General features: G+C 41.3%; 1 protein-coding gene and 1 pseudogene across 13 annotated transcripts in view; one reads left to right on the top strand and one right to left on the bottom strand.

The window, feature by feature from the left end:
• The window catches only part of BCL2L13 (BCL2 like 13), a 147,696-nt gene that overhangs the window by 28,351 nt on the left and 96,436 nt on the right, over positions 1-22,909 (bottom strand). The window contains exon 8 of one of the 13 annotated variants that reach the window (XM_036253140.1): positions 662-694. The exons of the other annotated variants lie outside the window; for them this stretch is intronic. Coding sequence (XP_036109033.1) covers positions 677-694 — 18 coding nt within the window. The 3' untranslated portion in view covers positions 662-676. Of the gene's footprint in view, positions 1-661; positions 695-22,909 lie in introns of those variants that run through there. 13 annotated transcript variants of the gene reach the window in all.
• LOC118624692 lies at positions 21,060-21,356 on the top strand (annotated as a pseudogene).

Here is a 22,909-nt window from a genome sequence, read left to right as displayed (position 1 = left end):
TAAATTACTTCCCAGACTTCAAACCCTGCACAAGGAAAAGAGACCACAGCTCTAATCTTATGGGATTCTATCTCTTTTAAACTCTCATTGTATTTCATCAGTATAATAGTAAAGTTAAACCACTCAACAGTTCTGAGAACATCACTAATTAGTGATAGCAAAGAATTCCTTTACAGCCAAATGCAGCACTTGAAGACTCTATTCCCGTAGTGGCGGAGGCCATTAATTACAGACAGAAAGAAGACAATGCTTCTCCTGCTGGGGAATGTAACTACAAACACCACTCCACACTCATTTCTGTCCTACCACATATTTAATCATTTATTTTGGCTAGCATCTATCTCATCATATTCCTTTCCCTCTACTTAATCATTATGTACTAAACATATATCTCAAAATATTTATTCTTAAATATATCTTAATGTATCTAAATATATTTTCCTCTTCTGCCAACATTCTCAGCTATCACTCTACCACGAGCAATCACTATCTTCCATCAGAACTGATGCTCCGATACAATTTGGAGATGAGCAGCACCACTTCCCAGTCAGCTAAGCCGAAACCCTGTGAGTCACGCCGGGTTCCTCTATTCCTCAGATGGTGCTTCTTACTTCTGGGAACTGTGTAATACAGATGCTGGTGACAAAACCAGTATCATCTCTGGCCTCAAAGAGCTTCAAATATAGGTTAAAACCTAGCGAAGGAGACAAACACAGGGCACTTTAGGAGTATTGTGGACAAAAAGGGGCGACAAGCTGACCTGCGTGGCGGCCTTGCAAACTCAGAGACCTGAAGTAACCACAAAGGATGGCCTGAAGTTAATACTCTTAACTAAAAGCAGTTTATGGTGGGTAGGCATGTCTTAGGCCAGTGTCTTCCCTGACAAAGGTCAATCTTTACCTTAACTGAGCCTATTGTCTTTTGGCATCTATGATAATAAATCTTTAGAATGTCAAAGTAAGTTTCCTTTTTCCAGACCCCTCAAAGCACAGGCACTAGGAGATCACAAATTCCCTGGTTGTTTTTGAGTTAATTGTTGACTGTCAATAAATGTATCCTCAGATGAGGATGAAAGAAAATATTAAGCACAAAAAAGGGGACACAGAAACCATTAAAGAAACAGTCGGAAATAAAGAATACAATAATTGCACTGAAGAATACACAAGAAAGATCAACAGGATGAAGCAGAGGATTGACTCAGCAATTTGAAAGATAAGATAGCAGAATACACCCAATCAGAGAGAAAAAATTTTTAATAAAACAAGTTTAAGGACCACTGGGACAACATAAGTATAACACCATTCACATCACAGGAGTATCAGGAAAAGACAGCAAGGGACTGAGAACCTACAGTGATACCTCGGTTCTCGAACGCCTCGGTTTTCGACCAAATAGAGATTCGAGAAACTTTTGTCTCGGAATCCGAACAAATATTTGGAACTCGAACTTCCGAGATGAGCCGAGTTGAGCCGAATGGCGTTCATTCGGCCCAGCGCGCCTTGCTTGCGTCATCAGTGTGAGTGCAGAGAGTCACGCTTTGTGGAGTCACACTTTCCTATTGGGTTTCATTGCTTCGGTTCTCGAACAATTCGGTTCTCGACCGTCCTCCTGGAACGAATTATGTTCGAGAACCGAGGTATCACTGTATTTGAAGAAATAAAGACGGAAAACTTCCCTAACCTGGCAAAGAAAACAGACATACAAGTCCAGGAAGCACAGAGAGTCCCATACAAGATGAACCCAAAGAGGCCACACCAAGACACATCATAATTGCCCAGTCAGTGTGACTCAGTGTTTGAGCGTCAACCCATGCACCAAGTTCAATTCCCAGTCAGGGCACATGCCCAGGTTATGGGCCTGAAACCCAGTGGGTGGCATGCAGGAGGCAGCCAAATGATGTTCTCTCTCATAGATGTTTGTATCCCTCTTTCTTCCTCTCCCTTCCTCCCTCTAAAAGAAATAAAGAAAAAATATTAAAAAGAAAGACACATCATAATTAATATGCCAAAGGTTAAAGACAAAGAATTTTAAATATGTTTTTATTGATCTTTTAGAGAGAGGAAGGAAGAGAGAGAAACACTGATGTGAGAAACATTGATCAGCTGCCTCTTACATGCCTCCCCCCTGGGGATCGAGCTTGCAACCTGGGCATGTGCCCTGACTGGGAAGAGAACCAGGACCTCTCAGTCCACAGGATGACACTCAACCACTCAACCACAATGGCAGGGCAAGACAAAGAATCTTAAAAGCAGAAAGAGCCTTGGTCCGATAGCTCAGTTTGTTGGAGCATTATCCCATACACTAAAAGACTAGATTCGATTCCCAGACAGGGCACATACTTAGGTTGCAAGTACAATCCCTGGTTGGGGCACATACAGGAGGCAACTGATCGATGTTTCTCACATCAATGTTTCTCTCTCTCCCTTCTTTTCTCTAAAATCAATAAACATATTCTCTAGCCCTGGCCGGTTTTGCTCAGCGGTTAGAGCGTCGGCCTGCAGTCCAGAGAGACCCGGGTTCGGTTCCCGCTAAGGGCACGTACCTCGGTTGCAGTTTGTCCCCGGCCCTGGCTGGGCCCTGTGGGAGGCAGCCACTCGATGTGTCCCTTTCATGTTGATGTTTTTCTCTCTCTCTTCCTCTCTCTCCCTCCCACTCTATCTGAACAAAATATGAAAAAATGTCCTCGGGTGAGGATGAAAAACACAACAACAACAAAAAAACAGAGCCTAGGACTTCCGGTCAGGATGGCGGGTAGGTAAATGTGGTATCATGGCCTCCCAAAACCACATCAAAGTTAACAACTAAACTACAGAACAACGATCATTCAGAACCGCCTGACATCAAGCTGAATGGAAGTCCTACAACTACGGAATTAAAGCAGCAGCCACATCCAGACTGGGAGGAGGGGCAGAGGCTGACGGGCTGGTCCCACACCCACGTGTGGCGGATACAAATCAGGAGGACACCCCGGCTGGGAAGGTCCTCCCTGAGGACTGAGGAGTCCCCGTCCTACACCAGGCGCCCAGTTCAGGGTTCCAGTGCCAGGAAGAGAATCCCCATAATTTCTGGCTGGAAAAACCAGTGGGAAGTGAGGCTGAGGGAGGCTAAACCGGCTGGAGCCCCAGGCAGCTCCCTACAGGGCCCTCGCATATGGACTTATCGGACTCACTTCCTCTAAGCTCGGAGGGGAGGCAGCTCGAGGGGCGCCAGAGACATACAGGGAAGAACTGAGCTGTTTGGCACTGGAGCGAGGGCTGGAGAGGGGGCTTTGTCCAGGACAAACGTGCTGTCAGAGGCCTTTGTTCCTTTGGTGAGCCCTTCCCTGGGGCAGCAGGCAGGTACCATACCTGGGACTCCAGCAACCTGGCTCACACTGATTGCCCCACCCTGGTGATTCCCTGAGGCCCCGCCCCGCCCCACCCCACACAACTTTCAGGCCCACCCAAGCTGTTGCCACTTGCTTAACCATAGGATTGGCCTGTCATGGATCCTGCTTCAGGTTTTCCTAAATTCTTTCAAACGAGCAGCATCTGGTCTCAGCGAGCCCCATACTTCTCATTAAGTAACACAGAAACAAACACAGGGAGGCAGCCAAAATGAGGAGACAAAGAAACAGGTCCCAAATGAAAGAACAGAACAAAACCCCAAGAAAAGAACTAAGCGAAATGGAGATAAGCAACCTAACAGATGCTGGTTTCAAAATACTGCTTATAAGGATGCTCAATGAACTTAGTGAGAACCTCAGCGAACTTAGTGAGGGCCTCAAGAGCATAAAAAAGGACCAGTCAGAAATGAAGGAGGCACTAACTGAAATAAAGAATAATTTACACAGATTCAATAGTAGAGTAGGTAAAGCCAAGAAGCAAACCATTGATCTGGAATATAAAGAAGCAAAATACACCCAATGAGAACAGCAAAAAGAAAAAGAATCTAAAAAAATGAGGATAGTGTAAGGAGCCTCTGGGACAACTTCAAGCGTGCCAACATTCGCATCTTGGGGGTGCCAGAAGGAGAAGAGAGAGAACAAGAAATTGAAAACCTGCTTGAAACAATAATGGCAGAAAACTTTCCTAACTTGGTGAAGGAAACAGACAAATCCAGGAAGCACAGAGAGTTCCAAACAAGATGAACCCCAAGAGGCCCACACCAAGACACATCATCATCAAAATGCAAAATGTTCAGACAAAGAGAGAATCTTAAAAGCAGCAAGATAAAGGCAGATAGTTACCTACAAGGGACTTCCCATAAGGCTGTCAGCTGATTTCTCAAAAAAAACTTTGCAGGCCAAAGGGAGAGGCAAGAAATATTCAGTGATGAAAAGCAAGAACCTACAACCAAGATTACTCTATCCTGCAAAGCTGTCATTTAGAATCGATGGCCATATCGTTTTCCAGACAAGGAAAAGCTAAAGGAGTTTATCACCATCAAACCATTATTATATTAAATGTTGAAGGGTCTTCTTGAAGAAAAAGATAAAAAATATAAACAAACAAAATGGCAAAAAATACATATCTATCAACAATGGAATATACAAACAAAATGAACAGGCAGAACAGAAACATTCTTATAGATACAGAGAACATTTTGTTGGTTGCCAGATGGGAGGGGGGTTGAGGGAATGGGTGAAAAAGGTGAAGAGATTAAAAAGTACAAATTGGTTGTTAGACTGACAAGCCTCAAAGGGAAGGGGGGTTGAAGGAAAAAATAAACCAAAGAACTTATTTGCATATGTGCATAAACCAATGGACACAGACAATAGTGTGGGAAAAGACAGGAGGGGGGCAGGAGTGGGGAGGAGGGGGTCAATGGGGGAAAAATGAGGAACATCTGTAATACATTCAACAATAAAGAAAAAAGGACTTAAGAGCATATCAACCAATTGCAATTTGTGAACGTATTTGTGTTCTGATTTGCATAAATAAACTGAAAATTTTATGAGGAAAAAAAAGAGAAAACAGATCCTGGCAGCCATTTTTACACAGGGCCTCTCATGTCAGGTGCTCTTCAAAGAGAAGCCTGTGCTACACCGCCTGCCGCACAGTCCTGCCATCTGAGCTAGCCTTTACAAAGGAGCTCCTGGGATCCTATTTGAAACAAAAGGACCCAGGCTATCCTTGGCCAGTCAGAGCTGTGCAGATCCAACCAACCAGAGTGGCTCTACTCTGCCTAATCAGGACACTGCCCTTTGGACCAATAACTGTGAGGATTTGGTGTCCTCATTTGCATGAAAATAGACCAATCAGGGACCAGGGGTGGGGACTTCTGTCCAAAAGCCCTCTGGCTATGGGAGCATACTTCCCTTTTCCATTGAAGACTGCCTCAACTTGGCTGAGCTTAAACAAAATGTCTTGCCAGAGCAGAGCAGACTAGTCCAGGCCAAGAAGGCTGGCACAGAATGGAGCCATCCAAAGCACAGAAGCGCAAACCAGTGCAGCACGTAGAACAGAGCAGACTATCAGCAGTGCACAGCACGTGGCATCTAAAGAAAACACAAACGAACAAACCAGAAACAGACTCATAGATACAGAGAACAGACCAGACCGATGGTTGCCAGAGAGAAGACGGGTTGGGGAACTGGGTGAAAAGGGTGATGGTATTGAGAAGTACAGATTGGTATTTACAAAGAGTCACGGGGATGTAAAGCATGGCACAGGAAATATAGTCAATAATATTGTAATAACTATGTATAGTGGCAGCCGGGTACTGGAAATAACAGGGGGAACACTTTGCAAAGCATATAATTGTCTAACCACTACACCTGAAGCTAATACTAAATAATATTGAATGTAAAATTTTTTAAAATTTAAATAGAAAAAAAGCTCAATAGAATAAATGTAAAAAGAACTACATTGCGGATACTAAGAACACGGTGGTCGGCAGGACCCACGTGAGGGTGGTGTGTGTGAGGCAGGATGTGCATGCATGTGTGTGTGCGTGTCTTTCTGCCTCTGCAGGGACCTGGGGGCGGGCAATTCGTGTTCTACTGGTGGAGGAGCAGCCACTGCCACTTGAGCCCTGACAATTCTCGCTGCATGGGTTTGTACTGTGTGCCATTTGGGGGGATTTACAAAATCTTCCTTGGGAAAAGCCACAGGGAGCAGGAGGGAGCAGCCGTGACTCGGCCCAGGACTCGGTGCTGCTCCCCTCCATGCCAGGCCAGGTGGCCCTACTGCCAGAAGTCAAATCAGGGCACTGTGGAGTCTGCCAGGGAGGGGCTGTCACCTCCCTGACCCGAGTGTGGATGGACCGGCAAGCCAGACACTCAGAAACCTGCAGCTCAGCCATAGAGATGGGAGCACCAATGGCAGAGAGGTGGCTGGGGCCATGCTGGCTAAAGACAGGTGGGAGCACAGCAATGGGAGCCCAGGGCGGAGATTCACCAGAGGGCAGGTCACGAGGGCCCTGCCATGGTCCTGATGGGAAGTCTGCCCTAGTCAGTGTCTGCAGGAAGGGCCACGCAGAGGGGTCTGACAAGGATACCCAGCAGTGGATCTGAGGGATCTTTTATTTTCTGGAGGAACTTTTGGCAGAGAGCAGTACAGGGCTGGACGCTGGGGCCCGGAAAAGGACAGGTCCTGCCTGCCTTGAGCGCAGGGAAGAAGCCCTTTCCCCCACCCGTGGAACAACTAGTTCTGCCCCACCCTCCAGTGCCCCTGCAGCTGGTTCCAGTGGCACAAGGGACTCTGACATTTGGCCTGGCTGGAGCATAGGTGGAGGCTCTGCCCAGCAGGGGCCATCCATGCTAAAAGATCAGAGTGCCCAGAGGGGCGGACTTATTATTATTATTTTTTTTTAATCCTCACCCGAGGACATTTTTCCATTTTTCACTCAGATAGAGCGGGAAGGAGAGAGAGGAAGAGAGAGAAACATCGATGTGAAAGGGACACATCAAGTGGCCGCCACCCACACGACCCAACAAGGGCTGGGGACAAACTGCAGCCAAGGCACATGCCTTTAGCAGGAACCGAACCCGGGTCTCTGTGGACCGCAGGCCGACGCTCTAACCGCTGAGCCAAACCGGCCAGGGCCGGACTTATTTTTTTATCCCTTCCTGCTTGAGATGGCAGCAAGGAGGTGCCAGCAAGCAGGCAGAGCTGAAGCACTAGAAGAAAAGGAAGTGCCCACCACTCCTCCTACAAGCTACAGGCACCACCCCAAAGAAAGACTCTTCAAGCCATCTGGACCAAGACCCAGATATCCCCACAGAGTACAGTTCTATGGCGGAAGGGAGAGCAGCTCAGAACAGGCAGACGCAGCCCCTCAGATACAGAGGCATCACCCAGTGAACTCCCTGGGGCTCTGTCCTGCCATGCTTCAGTCAGGCTGCCCAGGGCCAGATGGGGGCAGCAATTTACATTGGTTTGTACCAGAGAAACTCCTGGGAAACCCTAGACCAACACACCAAGAGGCCAGACACAACATCAGAGCAAAACCAGGGAGCTCCACAAATAGCAGAGCCAAAGGTACATTTTTTTTTCCTTTCTTCTTGTTCTTCTTTCATCTCTCTTATTTTTCTTTCCTTTTTTTTTTTTTAATCCTCACCCGAGGACATTTTTTCATTTTTTTGTTCAGATAGAGTGGGAGAGAGAGAGAGGAAGAGAGAGAGAGAGAGAGAGAGAGAGAGAGAGAGAGAGAGACATTGATGTGAAAGGGACACATCGAGTGGCTGCCACCCGCACGACCCAACCAGGGTCGGGGACAAACTGCAACCGAGGTACATGCCCTTAGCAGGAAACAAACCCGGGTCTCTCTGGACCACAGGCCGACACTCTAACCGCTGAGCAAAACTGGCCAGGGCTCCTTTTATTCTTTTTTTCTCTTCCTCTTTTCCTTTTCCTATTTTTAATTTTTCTTATTTTTGTTCTCTTTTCCTATTCTATATTTTATTTATTCATTATTATTACTTTATAATTACAATTATTTCATTTCCTTGTTTTAAAATATGTTTTTATTGCCCTGGCCAGTTTGGCTCAGCGGTTAGTGTGTTGGTCCATGAACCAATGAGTTGGGGGTTCGATTCAGGTCAAAGGCACGTACCTCAGTTGCAGTTCGTCCCCAGCCCTGGGGGCGTCATGCAGGAGGTGATCAGTCAATGTGTCTCTCTCACATCGATGTTTCTCTGTCTCTCCCTCTCTCCCTCCCTCCCATTCTATCTAATGATAAATGAAAAAATATCCTCGGGTGAGGAATAAAAAAAGAAAAGAAGAAGAAAATAAATAAATAAAATATGTTTTTATTGACTTTTTAGAGAGAGGAAGTGAGAAAGAGATAGAAACATTGATGTGAGAGAGAAACATTGATCAGTTGCCTCTTGCATGCCCAGCCTCCAACCCAGGCAGGTGCCCTGACTGGGAATCGAACTGGAACCTCTCAGTCCATGGGACGACGCTCAATCCACTGAGCCACAGCAGCCAGGTTCCTTTTTTCTTTTTGTTGTTCTGGTTTATCCTTACCTGAGGATATTGTCTCCAGTGAATTTTAAAGAGCAGGGGAGGGAGAGGAAGAGAGAGAGAAAAAAAGAGAGAAACATCGATGTGACAGAGACACACTGACTGGGTGCATCCTGAACATGCCCCAACTAGGCCCAGGAATCAAACCTGCACCCAGGTATGTGCCCTTGACTGGGAATCGAATCCATGACCCTTTGGTGCACAGGCTGACTCTAAAATGAGTGAGCCTCACCAGCCAGGGCTCCTCTTTCATTCTTATTCTACCTCTTTTCTTTCATATTTTCTTTGATTTTTTTTTTTGGTTTGGGATCTTTTAGTATTCTTTTTTCTTTTTCTTTTTCTTTTTTACTCTTTCTTGTTGTTCTGTTTTTCATGTTGTTTTCAGTTTGGTCTTGTTTTGTTCTGTCAGCATCTATGTAACAGTGAGTACAACATGGTCAAGCCCCAGTCAGCAAGCCTGAGGGCTGAGCCCACCCACAAATGGGATAAAAGCAATCATGACCCAAATGAAAATGAACACACAAGAACACAAAATCTATAATACTGTACACAGAAAATGCTAAAGACAGAAATTGATGGCGTTTTTATACACTAATAATGACCTCTCTCTCAGCCCTGGATAACTTAGCTCAGTGGCTAGAGCGTTGGCCTGTGGACTGAAGGGACCCAGGTTCAATTTCCCATCATGGGCATTGGCATGTACCTCAGTTACAGGTTCGATCCCCAGCCCCAGTCGGGTTTGTACAGAGGTAGCCAATCGAAATGTCTCTCTCACCTCTCACCTCTCACCTCTCTCTCTCTCTCTCTCTCTCTCTCTCTCTCTCTCCCCCTCTCTCCCTCTTCTTCTTTTCCACTCTAAGAACTGGTGGGAAAATATCCTCAGGTGAGGATTAGCCAAAAAAAAAACTGTCAGAAAGAGAAACTAAATAAACAATCCCATTTACCATTGCAACAACAAAACAAGATACCTAGGAATAAACTTAACCCACAAAGTAAAGATCTCTTCTCAGAAAACTACAGGCCATTGGAAAAAGAGAGGAAAATATAAACAAGTGGAAGGATATGCCGTATTCATGAAAAGAAAAAACTGACATAATTAAAATGTCCATACTATCCAAAGCAATCCACAGGTTCAATGTAATCCCTATTAAAATACCAATGACAACCCAACCAGTGTGGTTCAGTGAGCATCATCCCATGGACTGAGAGGTCCCATTTTGATTCCTAGTCAGGGCACATGCCTGGTTTGCAGGCTCGATACCCAGTATGGGGTATGCAGGAGGCAGCCGATCAATGTTTCTCTCTCTCTCTTCCTCTCTCTCTCTCTCTCTCAAAATATCAATAAAAACATATTTAAAAATAAAATAAAATACCAGTGATATATTTCAGAGATCTAGAACGAATACTCCAAAAATTTATACGGAACCAAAAATAGACCCCAAATAGCTGTAGCAATCTTGAGAAATAAGAACAAAGTACAAGGGATCACAATACTGGATATCAAATTATACTACAAATCCACTGTAATAAAAACAGCACAGTACTGGCACAAGAACAGTCATATGGACCAATGGAACAGAACAGAGAACTAAAATAATCAACCCAGATCATTATGCTCAATTAATATTTGACAATCGAGTTAAGAGCACAAAATGAAGCAAAGACGAGATGCAGATTAAACAACAATGAGGTATCACCTCACACCTGCCATAATGGCTATCATCAACAAATCAACAAATGACGTGCTGATGAGGATATAGAGAAAAGGGTACTCCAGTACACTGCTGGTAGGAACACAGACTGGTGCAGCCACTATGGAAAACAGTATGGAGTTTCCACAAAAAATTAAAAATTGGAATTGCCATGTGGCCCAGTGATCTCACTTCTAGAAATATATCCTAAAAATCCTGAAACACCAATCAGAAAGAATATATGCACCTCTATGTTCATAGCAGCACTATTTACAATAGCTAAGATCTGGAAACAGTCCAAGTGCCCATCAGTAGATGAGTGGATAATAAAGCTGTGGTACATTTACCCAATGGAATATTATGCAGTTGTAAAAAAGAAAAATCTCTTAGCATTTGTGACAGCATGAATGGACCCAGAGAATATTTTGCTAAATGAAATAAGCCAGTCAGAGAAAAACAAATATCATATGATCTCACTTATATGTGGAATCTAATTAACAATACAGGTCCAGAATCATGAATGCATGGAACATACTGCCAGATCTCAGAGGGGAGAGACAGGAAGAGATTAACCAAAGAAGTTATATGCATAGCCCATGGGCACAGACAATAGTGTGGTCAAGGCTTGGGATGGGTGAAAGGGACAAAGAGTGGTGAATGGGAGATAACTATAATACTGTCAACAATGGGGGGAAAAAGAACTACACTCAGACGTATCATTTTCAAATTACAGAAAAATCAAAGACAAAGAAAAAATATTAAGGCAAGCCAGAGTTAAAAATCATCATATCTATAATGGAACAAAGACAAGGCTTACATCCAATTTCTCATCAGAAACCATGCAAGCAAGGAGAGTGGAATGAAATATTTAAAGTGTTGAGAGAGAAAAAACTCCACCAACCTAGAATTCTGTACATGTGCAATTATCCTTTAAGGGTGAAGAAGAAAGCCCTGGTCAGGGTGACTCAGTTGGTTGGGCATTGATCCATGCACCAAAAGGTTGCTGGTTCAATTCCTAGTCAGGGCACATGCCCGGGTTGTAAGCTTGATCCCTGGTAGGGGGTGTGCATGAGGCAAAATTGACAGAACTGCAAGAAGGAAGAAATAAATCCACCATTATAATCGAAGGCTTCAACAACCCTCCACCAGAAATGGACAGATCCAGCAGGCAGAAAAATCACTAACAACATAGTTAAATGCAACAATACCATCAATCAACTGGATATTATGAATATCTATATATTGCCTCATCCAACAACAGCAGAACATGCATCCTTCCCAAGATCACATGGAATATTCACCTACATCATATTCAGGGACATGAAACACACTTTAACAAATTTAAAAGAATAGAAATCATACAATGTCTGCTCTCAGACCACAGTGGAATACAACCAGGAATCAATAACAGAAAGATAACTGGAACCCCCACCACAAATACCTGAAGATTAAACAATATACTTCTAAATAATACATGGCTTAAAGAATAAATGTTGAGAGAAATTTTGTCATGGGTTCAATTCAGGTCAAGGGCACGTACCTCAGTTGTGGTTCATCCCCAGCCCTGGTTGGGGTCGTGCAGGAGGCAGCCAGTCGATGTGTCTCTTTCACATCAATATTTCTCTCTCTCTCTCCCTCCCTCTCACTCTATCTGAAGATAAACAGAAAAATGTCCTCGGGTGAAAATTTTTTAAAAAAAGTAATATTTTGAACTGAATAAAAATAAAAACACACTTAATTAAAGTTGGTGTGAGGGAGTGAAAGCAGTGCTTAGAGATAAATTTATAGCACTGAATGCATATATTAGAAGGAAAGATCTAAAATCAATCATCTAAATTTCTTCCTTATTGACAGAACATCATTACAGATACCATGGACATTAAAAAGATAATAAAAAAAATACTATGAACAAGTTCTAGTTTCTCATCATTAAGCATAATGTTATTTGTAGGTTTTTGTAGCCATTCTTTATCAAGTTGAAGAAGTTCCCCTTTAGTCCTAATTTACTGAGAGTTTTTATCATGATTGGATGGCTGTTAGTTTTGTCAAATGCTTTTCTGCATCTATTAATATGATCATGGGATTTTTCTTCTGTAGCCTGTTGATGTGATGGGTTATATTAATTGTTTTTTTAATGTTAAACCAGCCTTGCATACCTGGGATAAATCCCACTTGGTCTTGGTATATATTTCTTTCTGTGTACATTGTTGAATTCTATTTGCTAATATTTTGTTGATTCTATTTGGCATCCATTCATGAGATATTGGTCTGTGGTTTTCTTCTCTTGTAATATCTTTGTCTGGTTTTGGAATTAGTGTAATGCTGGCCTCACAGAATGGGTTAGGAAGTATATCCTCTGCTTCTATCATCTGAGAAAGATTGTAAAGAATTGGTATAATTTCTTCCTTAAATGGTTGTTGGAATTCACCAGTGAACCCGTCTGGGCCTGGTGCTTCCTGTCTGGAAGATTATTAACTATGTACTCAATTTAAAAAATAGATATAGGCCTATTCAGATTATATATTTTTCTTGTGTGAATACTGGCAGAAAAAACTCCTGGAACTAATAAGCAATGATAGCAAGGTAGCAAGATACAAGGTTAATGTATAAAAGTCTACTGCTTTCCTATATACTAGCAATGAACAAGTGGAAGTTGAAATTAAAAACACAATATCATTGTCCTGGCCGGTTTGGCTCAGCGGTAGAGTGTCCGCCTGCAGTCCAGAGAGACCTATGTTCGGTTCCCACTAAGAGCATGTACCTCGGTTGCAGTTTGTCCCCGGCCCTGGTTGGGTCATGTGGGTGACAACCACTCGATGTGTCCCTTTCACGTTGATATTTCTCTCTCTCTCTCTTCCTCTTTCTCCTTCCCACTCTATCTGAACAAAAAATGGAAAAATGTCCTCGGGTGAGGATTAAAAAAAACAAAAAACCCCCACAATACCATTTACATAAATACTTCAAAAAACTAAATACGTAGGTATAAATCTAACAAAATAGGTTTAGGATCTATCTGAGGAAAACTACAAAACTGATTAAAAAAATCAAAGAACTAAAAAACTGGAAATATATTCACATCATGACAGAAAGACTGAATATGGTTAAGATGCCAGTTCTTCCCAACTTGATCTAATGATTCAATGCAATCCCAATCAAACTTCCAGAAAGTTATTTTATGGATACTAATAAACTGATTTTAAAGTTTATATAGAGAGGCAAAAGACAGAGAATAGCCAACACAGTATTTAAGGAAAACATAGTCTGAAGATTGACACTACCTGACTTAGAGATATACTATAAAGCTAGAGTAATCAAGATATTACGGTATGGGTAAATAAATTAATAAATAAACAGAAAGATCAATGAAACAGAATACAGACCCCAGAAAATAAATCCATATAAATACAGTCTACTGATCTTTGACAAAGGAGCAAAGGCAATAGAGTGGAGAAGAGATAGTCTTTTCAAGAAATGTCATAAGAACAACTGAATAACATGCAAAAAAAAAAAAAGAATCTAGACACAGACCTGACTTACAGAAATAAACTCAAAAATGGATTGCAGACCTAAATGTAAAATGCAAAACAATAAACTCCTAGGACATTAACACAGCAGAAAATCTAGATGACCTTAGGCTTGGTGGTAACTTTTTAGATATAACACCAAGACACAGTCAATGAAAAAAAATGACTGATAAGCTGGACTTTATTAAAATTAAAATTTTCTGCTTTGTGAGAGATAACGTTGAAAGAATGAGAAGCCAAGCCACAGACTGGAAGAAAATATCTGCAAAAGACACACCTGATAAAGGACTGTCATCCAAAATACAGGGTGAAGCAAAAGTAGGTTTACAATTGTGAGTACATGAAATGCAAGAGTTTATTCTTTTATCTTGTATTATTTTCCATACTCACAACTATAAACCAACTTTTGCCCCATCCTCTATATGAAGAACTGTTAAAAATTCAGTAATAATAATAATTTTTAAAAAATAATTAAAAATTGGACTGAAGCCCTAGCCGGTTTGGCTTAGCAGTTAGAGTGTTGGCCTGCGGACCAGAGAGTCCCAGGTTCAGTTCCCGCTAAGGGCACGCACCTTGGTTGCGGTTTGACCTCAGCCCTGGTTGGGGTCGTGCAGGTAGCAACCAGTCAATGTGTCTTTCTCACATCAATGTTTCTCTCTCTCTCTCTTCCGCTCTGTCAGAAGATAAATGCAAAAAAAACCAATGTCCTCAGGTGAGGATAAAAAAAAAAATTGAACTGAAAACCTTAATAGACACCTCACCAAGGAAGATATACTCATGGCAAATAAGAATATGAAAAGATGCTCCTGCCAATGACACGATACTATATAGAGATAACCCTAAAGAGTCCATACAAAAAAACTATTAGAACTGATAAATTCAGTAAAGTAGCAGGACACAAAAGTAATATTCAGAAATCAGTCACATTTTTATACACCAATAACCAACTATCAGAAAGAGAAATTAAGAAAACAATTCCATTTACAATTGCATCAAATAATAAAATACCTAGAAATAAACTTAACCATGAAGTAAAAGCCCTGTACTTGAAAAATCATTAACACCCTGAAGAAAGAAAAGGAACATACAAATAAATGGAAGCATATACTGTGTTCATGGATTGGAAGAATTAACATCATTAAAGTGTCCATACTACCCAAAGCAATCTATAGATTCAATGCATTCCCTATCAAAATACCAATGGCATTTTTCACAGATCTAAAAAAATTAATCCTAGAATTTATATAGAACAGAAAACCACAAACTTTATATAGAATCAAATAGCTAGAGCAATCTTGAGAAAGAGCATAGTTAGAGTTATCACACTACCTGATACAGTAATCAAACAGCAAGGTACTGCCCTGGCCAGCGTGGTTCGGTTGGACGATGTCCCGTGCACTGAAAGGTTGCCGCTTTGATTCCCAATCAGGGCACATGCCTGGTTTTTAGACTCAATCCCTAGTAGCGTGCATGTAGGAGGCAGCCAATCAATATTTCTCTCTCACATCAATGTTTTTCTCTCTCTCTCTCTCAAAATCTTTTAGAAACAATGAAAACACAGCATGGTACTGGCATAAAAATGCATATATCAATGGAACAGAATAGACAGCCCAGAAATAAACCCACACCTATACAGTCAATTAACCTATGACAAAGGAGGCAAGAATATATAATATGGCAAAGACAGTATCTTCAATAAATGGTTTTGGAAAAACTAAACAGAAACATGAAAAAGAAAAAAGAAAAAAACTAGACTAGTTTTACACACCATACACACAAATAAACTAAAAATGAGTTAAAGACTTAAATATAAGGTCCGAACCCCTAAAATTCCTAGAAAAAAAACAAAAGGCAGCAAACACTATGACATTGCTCTCAGTAATATGTATATATATTTTTAGCTATGTCTCCTTAGGCAAGGGAAACAAAAGAAAAAATAAATAGCACTAAATCAAACTAAAAAAACTTTTACCTAGCAAAGGAAACCTTTAAAAACGAAAAGACAACCTATTCAGAGAAGATATTCACCAACGATACACCTAATAAGGGGTTAATATCCAAAAATAAAAAAACAAAAATATAAGGAACACATACAACATCAAAAAGATAAACAATCCGATTAAAAAATCAGCAGAGGATCCGAATAGACATTTCTCCAAAGAGGACATTCAAATGTCCAATAAACAAATGAAAAGATGCTCAACGTCACTAATCCTCACAGAAATGCAAATTAAAACCACAATGAGTTAGCACCTTACACCTGTCAGAATGGCTGCCATCAATACATCCTCAAACAACAAGTGTTGGCAAAGATGTGGAGAATAGGGAATCCTCATGCACTGTTGGTAAGATTGCAAATTGGTGCAGCCCCTATGGAAAACATGAATGTTTCTCAAAAAATTAAAAATTGAACTACTATATGACCCAGCAATCCCACTTCTGGGTATTTATCCTAAGAAATCAAAAACACTACTTCAGAAAGATATGTGCATTTCTATTTTCACTGCAGCATCATTTACTGCTACCAAGATATGGAAGCAACTTAAGTGTCCACTGATAGACAATTGGATGAAGAAGATGTAGTACATATATACAACGAAATATTAGTCATAAAAAAACACACTGAAATCGTGACATTTGCAACAATATGAATGAACCTAGAGAGAATTATGCTAAGTGAAATAAGTTAGAGAAGGACGAATACTATATGACTCCACTTATATGTGAAATCTAAAACAAAATAAACACAAAAACAAATTCACAGGCACAAAGAACAAATTAATAGTTGCCAGATGGGAGGGTTGTTGGATGTTTGGGGGGAAAAGATGAAGGGATTAAGTACAAATTGGCAGCTACAAAATAGTCACAGGGATATAAAGTACAGATTAGAGAATATAGCCAATACTACTGTAATAACTGTGCATGGTGTCAGGTGGATAACTAGCCTTATTGAGGGGATCATTTTGTAAGTTATATGTCTAACCATTATGCGGTCCACCTAAAACTAATATAATATTGAATGTCAACTGTAATTAAAAAATAACATTTTTTTAAAAAGGACGGAAAGCAGAAAAAAAATATGCTCCACATCATATGTCATCAGGGAACTGCAAGTTAAAACAACAAGATACCATTACAACCTATTACAATAGCCAAATCTAGAACACTGACAACATCAAATGCTGGGGAGGATGTGGAGCAACAGGAACCCTCACTCACTGCTGGTGGGAATGCAAAATGGTGCAGCCACTTTGAAAGATAGCATGGTAGTTTCTTACAAAATTAAACATATTCTTACATAGTGAACTCTGGTATTTACCCCAAAGAGTTCAACTGATATCTACACAAAAATCTGCATATGGATGCTGGTAGCAGTTTTCCTCATAATTGCCAACATTTGGAAGCAACCAAGATCTACTTCAGTAGGAAAAGAGATAAATGGTGGTCCAGCCAGACAGTGGAGTATTTATTATTCAGTGCTAAAAACAAATGCGGCCCAGCCGATGTGGCTCAGTAGTTGAGCATCGACCCATGCATCAAGAGGTTGCCGGTTCAATTCCAGGTCAGGGTACATGCCCAGGTTGTAGGCCCGATCCCCAGTAGGGGACATACAAGAGGCAACCAAATGATGTTCTCTCTCATCGATGTTTCTCTCTCCCTCTCCCTTCCTCTCTCTAAAATCTGAAATTAAAAAAAAAAAAAAGTTATGTAAACAAAACAAAAAAAATGAGCTCTCAAGCCATGAAAAAACATAAATGCATATTAAATGAAAGAAGCCGGTTTGAAAAGGCTACGTATATACTGCATAGTTCCATCTACATGACATTCTGGAAAAGGCAAAATTATGAAGACAGTAAAAAAATCAGTGGTTGCCAGAAGTTAAGGGGAAGAAGGACTAATAAGTGGAATACAGATATTTAGGGCAGTGTAATAATACTATAATGGTGGATACATGTGATCATAAAATCATAGAATGTACAGCCCTGGCCAGTTTGGCTCAGCGGTTAGAGCATCGGCCTGCGGTTCAGAGAGACTCAGGTTCGGTTCCCGCTAAGGGCATGTACCTCAGTTGCAGTTTGTCCCCGGCCCTGATTGGGTCGTGCGGGTGGCAGCCACTCGATATGTCCCTTTCACGTTGATGTTTCTCTCTCTCTCTCTCTCTCTCTCTCTCTCTCTTCCTTCCACTCTATCTGAACAAAAAATAAAAAAATGTCCTCGGGTGAGGATAAAAAAATAAATAAAAAAAAAAAAAAATCATAGAACGTACAATACCAAGAGTGAACCCTAATGTAAACTATGGACCTTGGCTGATCATGATGTGTCAATGTACATTCATCAATTATAACTACTGGCCTCTCTAGTGGGAGATGTTGACTATGGGTGAGGCTATGCATGTGTGGGGGCAGGGAGTATATGTGAAATCTCTGTATCTCTGGCTCCATATTTCTGTGAACCTAAAACTGCTCTAAAAACCAAAGTCTATTAAAAAATATTCAGCTCAGCCCTGGCCAGTTTGGCTCAGCGGTTAGAGCGTCGGCCTGCGGTCCAGAGAGACCCGGGTTCGGTTCCCGCTAAGGGCGCGTACCTCGGTTGCAGTTTGTCCCCGGCCCTGGTTGGTCGTGCGGGTGGCAGCCACTCGATGTGTCCCTTCGCGTCAATGTTTCTCTCTCTCTCTCCTTTCCTCTCTCTCCCTCCCACTCTATCTGTACAAAAAATGGAAAAATGTCCTCGGGTGAGGATAAAAAAAAAAAAAAAAAAAATTCAGCTCAGCAGTTGGAGCGCTGGCCCGCGGAACTATGAGTCGCGGGTTCAATTCTGGTCAAGGGCACGTACCTCGGTTGCAATTCATCCCCAGCCCTGGTTGGGGTCGTGGGAGAGGCAGCCACTCGATGTGTCCCTTTCAAGTCGATGTTTCTCTCTCTCTCACTCTATCTAAACAAAAATGGAAAAAAAGAAAAATCCTCAGGTGAGGATAAAATTAAATAAATAAATAAGTAACTAAATAAATAAATTCAGACTGGTCACCTCACTTCTAAACATCACCACAGTGCTCTTCTCACTCTGGCTGATGTGGCTCAGTGGATAGGGTGTCAGCCCATGTACTAAAGCATCCTGGGTTTTGCTTTTTGTTTTGTTTTTATCCTCACCCGAGGACATTTTTCCATTTTTTTGTTCAGATAGAGTGGAAGGGAGAGGGGGGGAGAGAGAGAGAGAGAAAAACATCGATGTGAAAGGGACACATCGAGTGGCTGTCACCCACACAACCCAACCAAGGCCGGGGACAAACTGCAACCGAGGTACGTGCCCCTAGCGGGAACCAAACCCAGGACACTGGTCTGTAGGCTGATATTCAACCTCTGAGCTAAACTGGCAAGGGCTAAAGTGTCCTGGGTTTGACTCCCAGTCAAGGGCATGTACCTGAGATGTAGGTTCAATCCCTGGCCCCGCTGGGGCATGTGCAGGAGGCAACTAATCAATGTGTCTCTCTCACATCTACGTTCCTCCCTTTCTCTCTCTCTCCGTCCCTCCCTCCCTTCCACTTTCTCCAAAAATCAATGGGAAAAATATCCTCAGGAGAGGATTAATAAAAAATAAAATAAAATAAAGTGCTTTTCTCAATACCAGTAAAATGGAAAAATCATCTCAAAGGTACTAACACAAAAACAATAATAAAACGTTAAGTCATAGAAATAGCAAAACTATCTGGAGAACTCCAGAAGGCATTTATCCTAGTCATTTCTTTTTTACAATTCAGAGAACAAAATATTTTTTCTCTCTGGAAATCTATATGCCCAAATCCTATCTCTCCCTAAACAACTACATGCTATCACTACTTTCCTATATGTTTTCATAACTAGTACCACTTTGGGAATTAGGTAGTTTGTTTCTCCTTGATGTCATGTTCAAGTAGCTGAAGACAAACACATTACCTATGGAAATTATACTAGAATTTACATAACAGGCATGCAACATTGCAAAGACAAATGATTCCTCTCCAGAAGAGTGGCCAATTGGTTTTAAGAGATGTCAATACAGTGTTTAAATACAAAGTATCTTTTTTTATTATTATTGATTTTTTTAGAGAGAGAGGAAGGAAGAGGGAGAGAGAGAGAAATATCGATGAGAGAACATCAGTTGGTCGCCTCCTGCAGGCCCCCCACTGGGGATTTGGCCTATAACCTACCTGGGCATATGCCCTGACCAGGAATAGAACTAGCGACCTCTTGGTTCATGGGTCAACGCTCAACCACTGAGCCATACCAGCTGGGCACAATACAAAGTATCTTAAAGGTGATTCATGTTGACACTTCGTATAGAGTATACATTTTTACCAATTAGCCAAGAAGCAATCTCTTGATTTTATTTATTTATTATTTTTATCTTCACCTGAGGACATTTTTGTATTTATCTTGAGATAGAGAGGGAGGAAGAGAGAGAGAGAAACAATGATGTGAGAGAGACACATGAACTGGCTGCCACCCACATGACCCCAACTGGGGCCTGGGACAAACTGCAACCGAGGTACGTGCCCTCAGTGGGAACTGAATCCAGGTCTCTCTGGTCTACAGGCTGAAACTATAACCGCTGAGCCAAACCAGCCAAGGCACAATTTCTTGATTTTAAACACACACACAAAAGAGGTGCTTAGACCTAACAATGTGAAATACAGATTGGGCATTCACATTTAGAGATAAAAACACATTTTAAATATGAACAAATTCTTTATATTATTGCTCTTTTCTTTAGCACACATTTTAGTTGAATAAAATACTTTCTCTGTAACAAGTTAGAACCACCAACAAACTCTGATGTACTACATCATAATAAAACTGAAAACTGTAAAAGGAAGGCTGTATCTTTCTTCTTCCTTTGTTGTAAAGTACCAGGAAGGGTCCTGGGTGGAGACACCCATGATTAGCAGCAATGGCAGTGGGAAAACGAGAGCTGGACAAGTCCCTTTCTCATCCTCTATGCACAAAGGAGGCACAGAGAAGACTCTTGGATGCACAACATGAACCAGGACAGAGTAGTTCAAGAGGCAGGTCTCACTGTGACAACCTTCTCCCACAAGAAGATGGGCAGATTAGGTCTGATATGGAGGTTCACACCAGAAGAGAACACAGCTCTCAGTCAGAAGTTATAAAGGAAAGAGAACCTGATGCTTTGAAGAAGAGTGTAAACTGGTATCTGACTGTTCCAGTAGACCTGTAAACATTCCACCCAAGGAATTCCACGTTAGGCACCCCAAATGCTCTGCTTCTTTAAGAATGAGAAAAAGTGGATTCCTCTAAGTCTAGCTCAACTCTGGGGGAGAGGGTCTGGAGTAAGTGGAGCTGCCTGATTGTCTGCTGCCTTGGGAGTGAGAAATCCCCATGCCCGGGAGTTCCCGAGCGATGGGTGATGATGGCTCTATCGATTACAGTGTTCATGAGCCTGAAACGAAGCCACCAGTGTTTACTTGGTAGTGATCCTCATTAGTTTTGGTTTCTTCATGTATGCCAAGAGGAATAAAAGAAAAATTATGAGGATATTCAGTTTGCCACCTACAGCAGAAACTTTATGAGAACTCAACTTTCATGACACAGTAAGCAAAATTTGTTTGACAGCAACTGGAAATGTATTCCAATTCAAGGAAGAATAACTATCAACAGCCACAAAACCAAGCTGACAGTGTGCCGCTCTCATTGTAATGAAATCTCACAAAATGAGCAACATAAGTAATCGTTAGCATGGTAAGAAGGTCCTAATTCCACTAAATCATGAACACTTAAAAAAAAAATCTGCATAAAATCATTTTACTTTTCTCAATTTTTGGTGGGTTTTGTTTTGCTTTTTAAAATTGCGTCTCTGAGTTGTTACACAAATAAAAAATGGCTCAAAATGTCTGAAAACAGGAATATAGACTATAACTACAGGTGGTGATTTTACCTCATGGAGACCTTTGATCTCTTCAGGATACAACCAGTCTGGAATGAAAACCCATCTTTGGAAGAGAGATCTGGAGCTTATGCCACTTTCAGTTAAACATTTGTGCAAAATTAAAAAATGAAAATCTAGGCATTGGCATAATGTCCTCTCGGACTATACTCTGTGATAAATGTAATATGGGTAACAGACTGATCAGTGTTTACATTGTGTTGTTACCACACTTTAATTGAATGAACTATTTTCCCCTTTAATTGTAGTCCTAAGGAGTTTATTCATTTTATTCTTTAATCCTACAGTTTTATTTCCACCATATGAGTCTTCTTCAGACTATACTGAGACTGTGTTGCCAAATAAATGGGGACACCTCTATATTGGTGTTAGCAATTTGTTTTTCAGTCATACAACTATCAATGTTTCATGTAACTGTCTGGTTTCTTATGCCTTTTTGGCATAATAAACTTTCCTGAAGACTCTTATCTTACACCATTTTGTACTGTATATTAAAATGTTTTTAACCTCATTTTCCATATATATATATTTTTTATTTTCATTTATTTTTTAAATATGTTTTTATTGAGTTTTTAGAAAGAGAGGAAGGGAGAGAAAGATGGAAACACTGAAGTGAGAGAGACACATCAATTGGCTGCCTCCTGCACAACCCCAACTTAGAGATCAAGCCTGCAACCTGGGCACCCACCCCAGCTGGGAATGGAACTGGAACCTCTCAGTACATGGGACGACGCTCAATCCACTGAGCCACACCAGCCAGGCAAATTTTCTGTATTTACTTAAATGAATCCTGGTTGGAGGTAGTGGCAGGAAAGTTTAACTGTCCATGCAATTGGCCAAGAATTAGTTTTTGAATCAAAGGTATTCTTAATTCAAAGAGTTAGATATTTCAGCATTATTTTATTTTCCCCTTTATAATTATGAAATAAAGAAATATATTTCTATAGACAACAATGCTGGGGTGGGGGGGTGTCGGGAGGAGGGTGTCTAGGGGGGGAAAAGAAACATCTGTAACAAAAATGAATTAATAAAAATTGCAAAAAAAAAAAAAAAAGAAGAAATATAGTCCTGGCAAAGTGGAAAATGGTGGTGGAGTGAATGGAAGCTACACAACACCGTCTCCCAGGACCAAATTGGAATTACAACTAAAATAAAGACAAATCATCAGGAAAAACCAACTGAAAAGCAGCTGGACAGAACCCGTATAATCAGGGACAGAAAGAGAACGCCCAAATCGAGCCTGGTAGGAACTGCAGAGGCACATGAGGGCCGGCTGGGAGAGCACAGACAGCAGCGGAGAGCGGTA

The sequence above is a fragment of the Molossus molossus genome, unplaced genomic scaffold (genome assembly GCF_014108415.1).
Source record: "Molossus molossus isolate mMolMol1 unplaced genomic scaffold, mMolMol1.p scaffold_m16_p_10, whole genome shotgun sequence".
Taxonomy (NCBI): Eukaryota; Metazoa; Chordata; class Mammalia; order Chiroptera; family Molossidae; genus Molossus; species Molossus molossus.
This window is presented reverse-complemented; position numbering and strand designations above follow the sequence as displayed.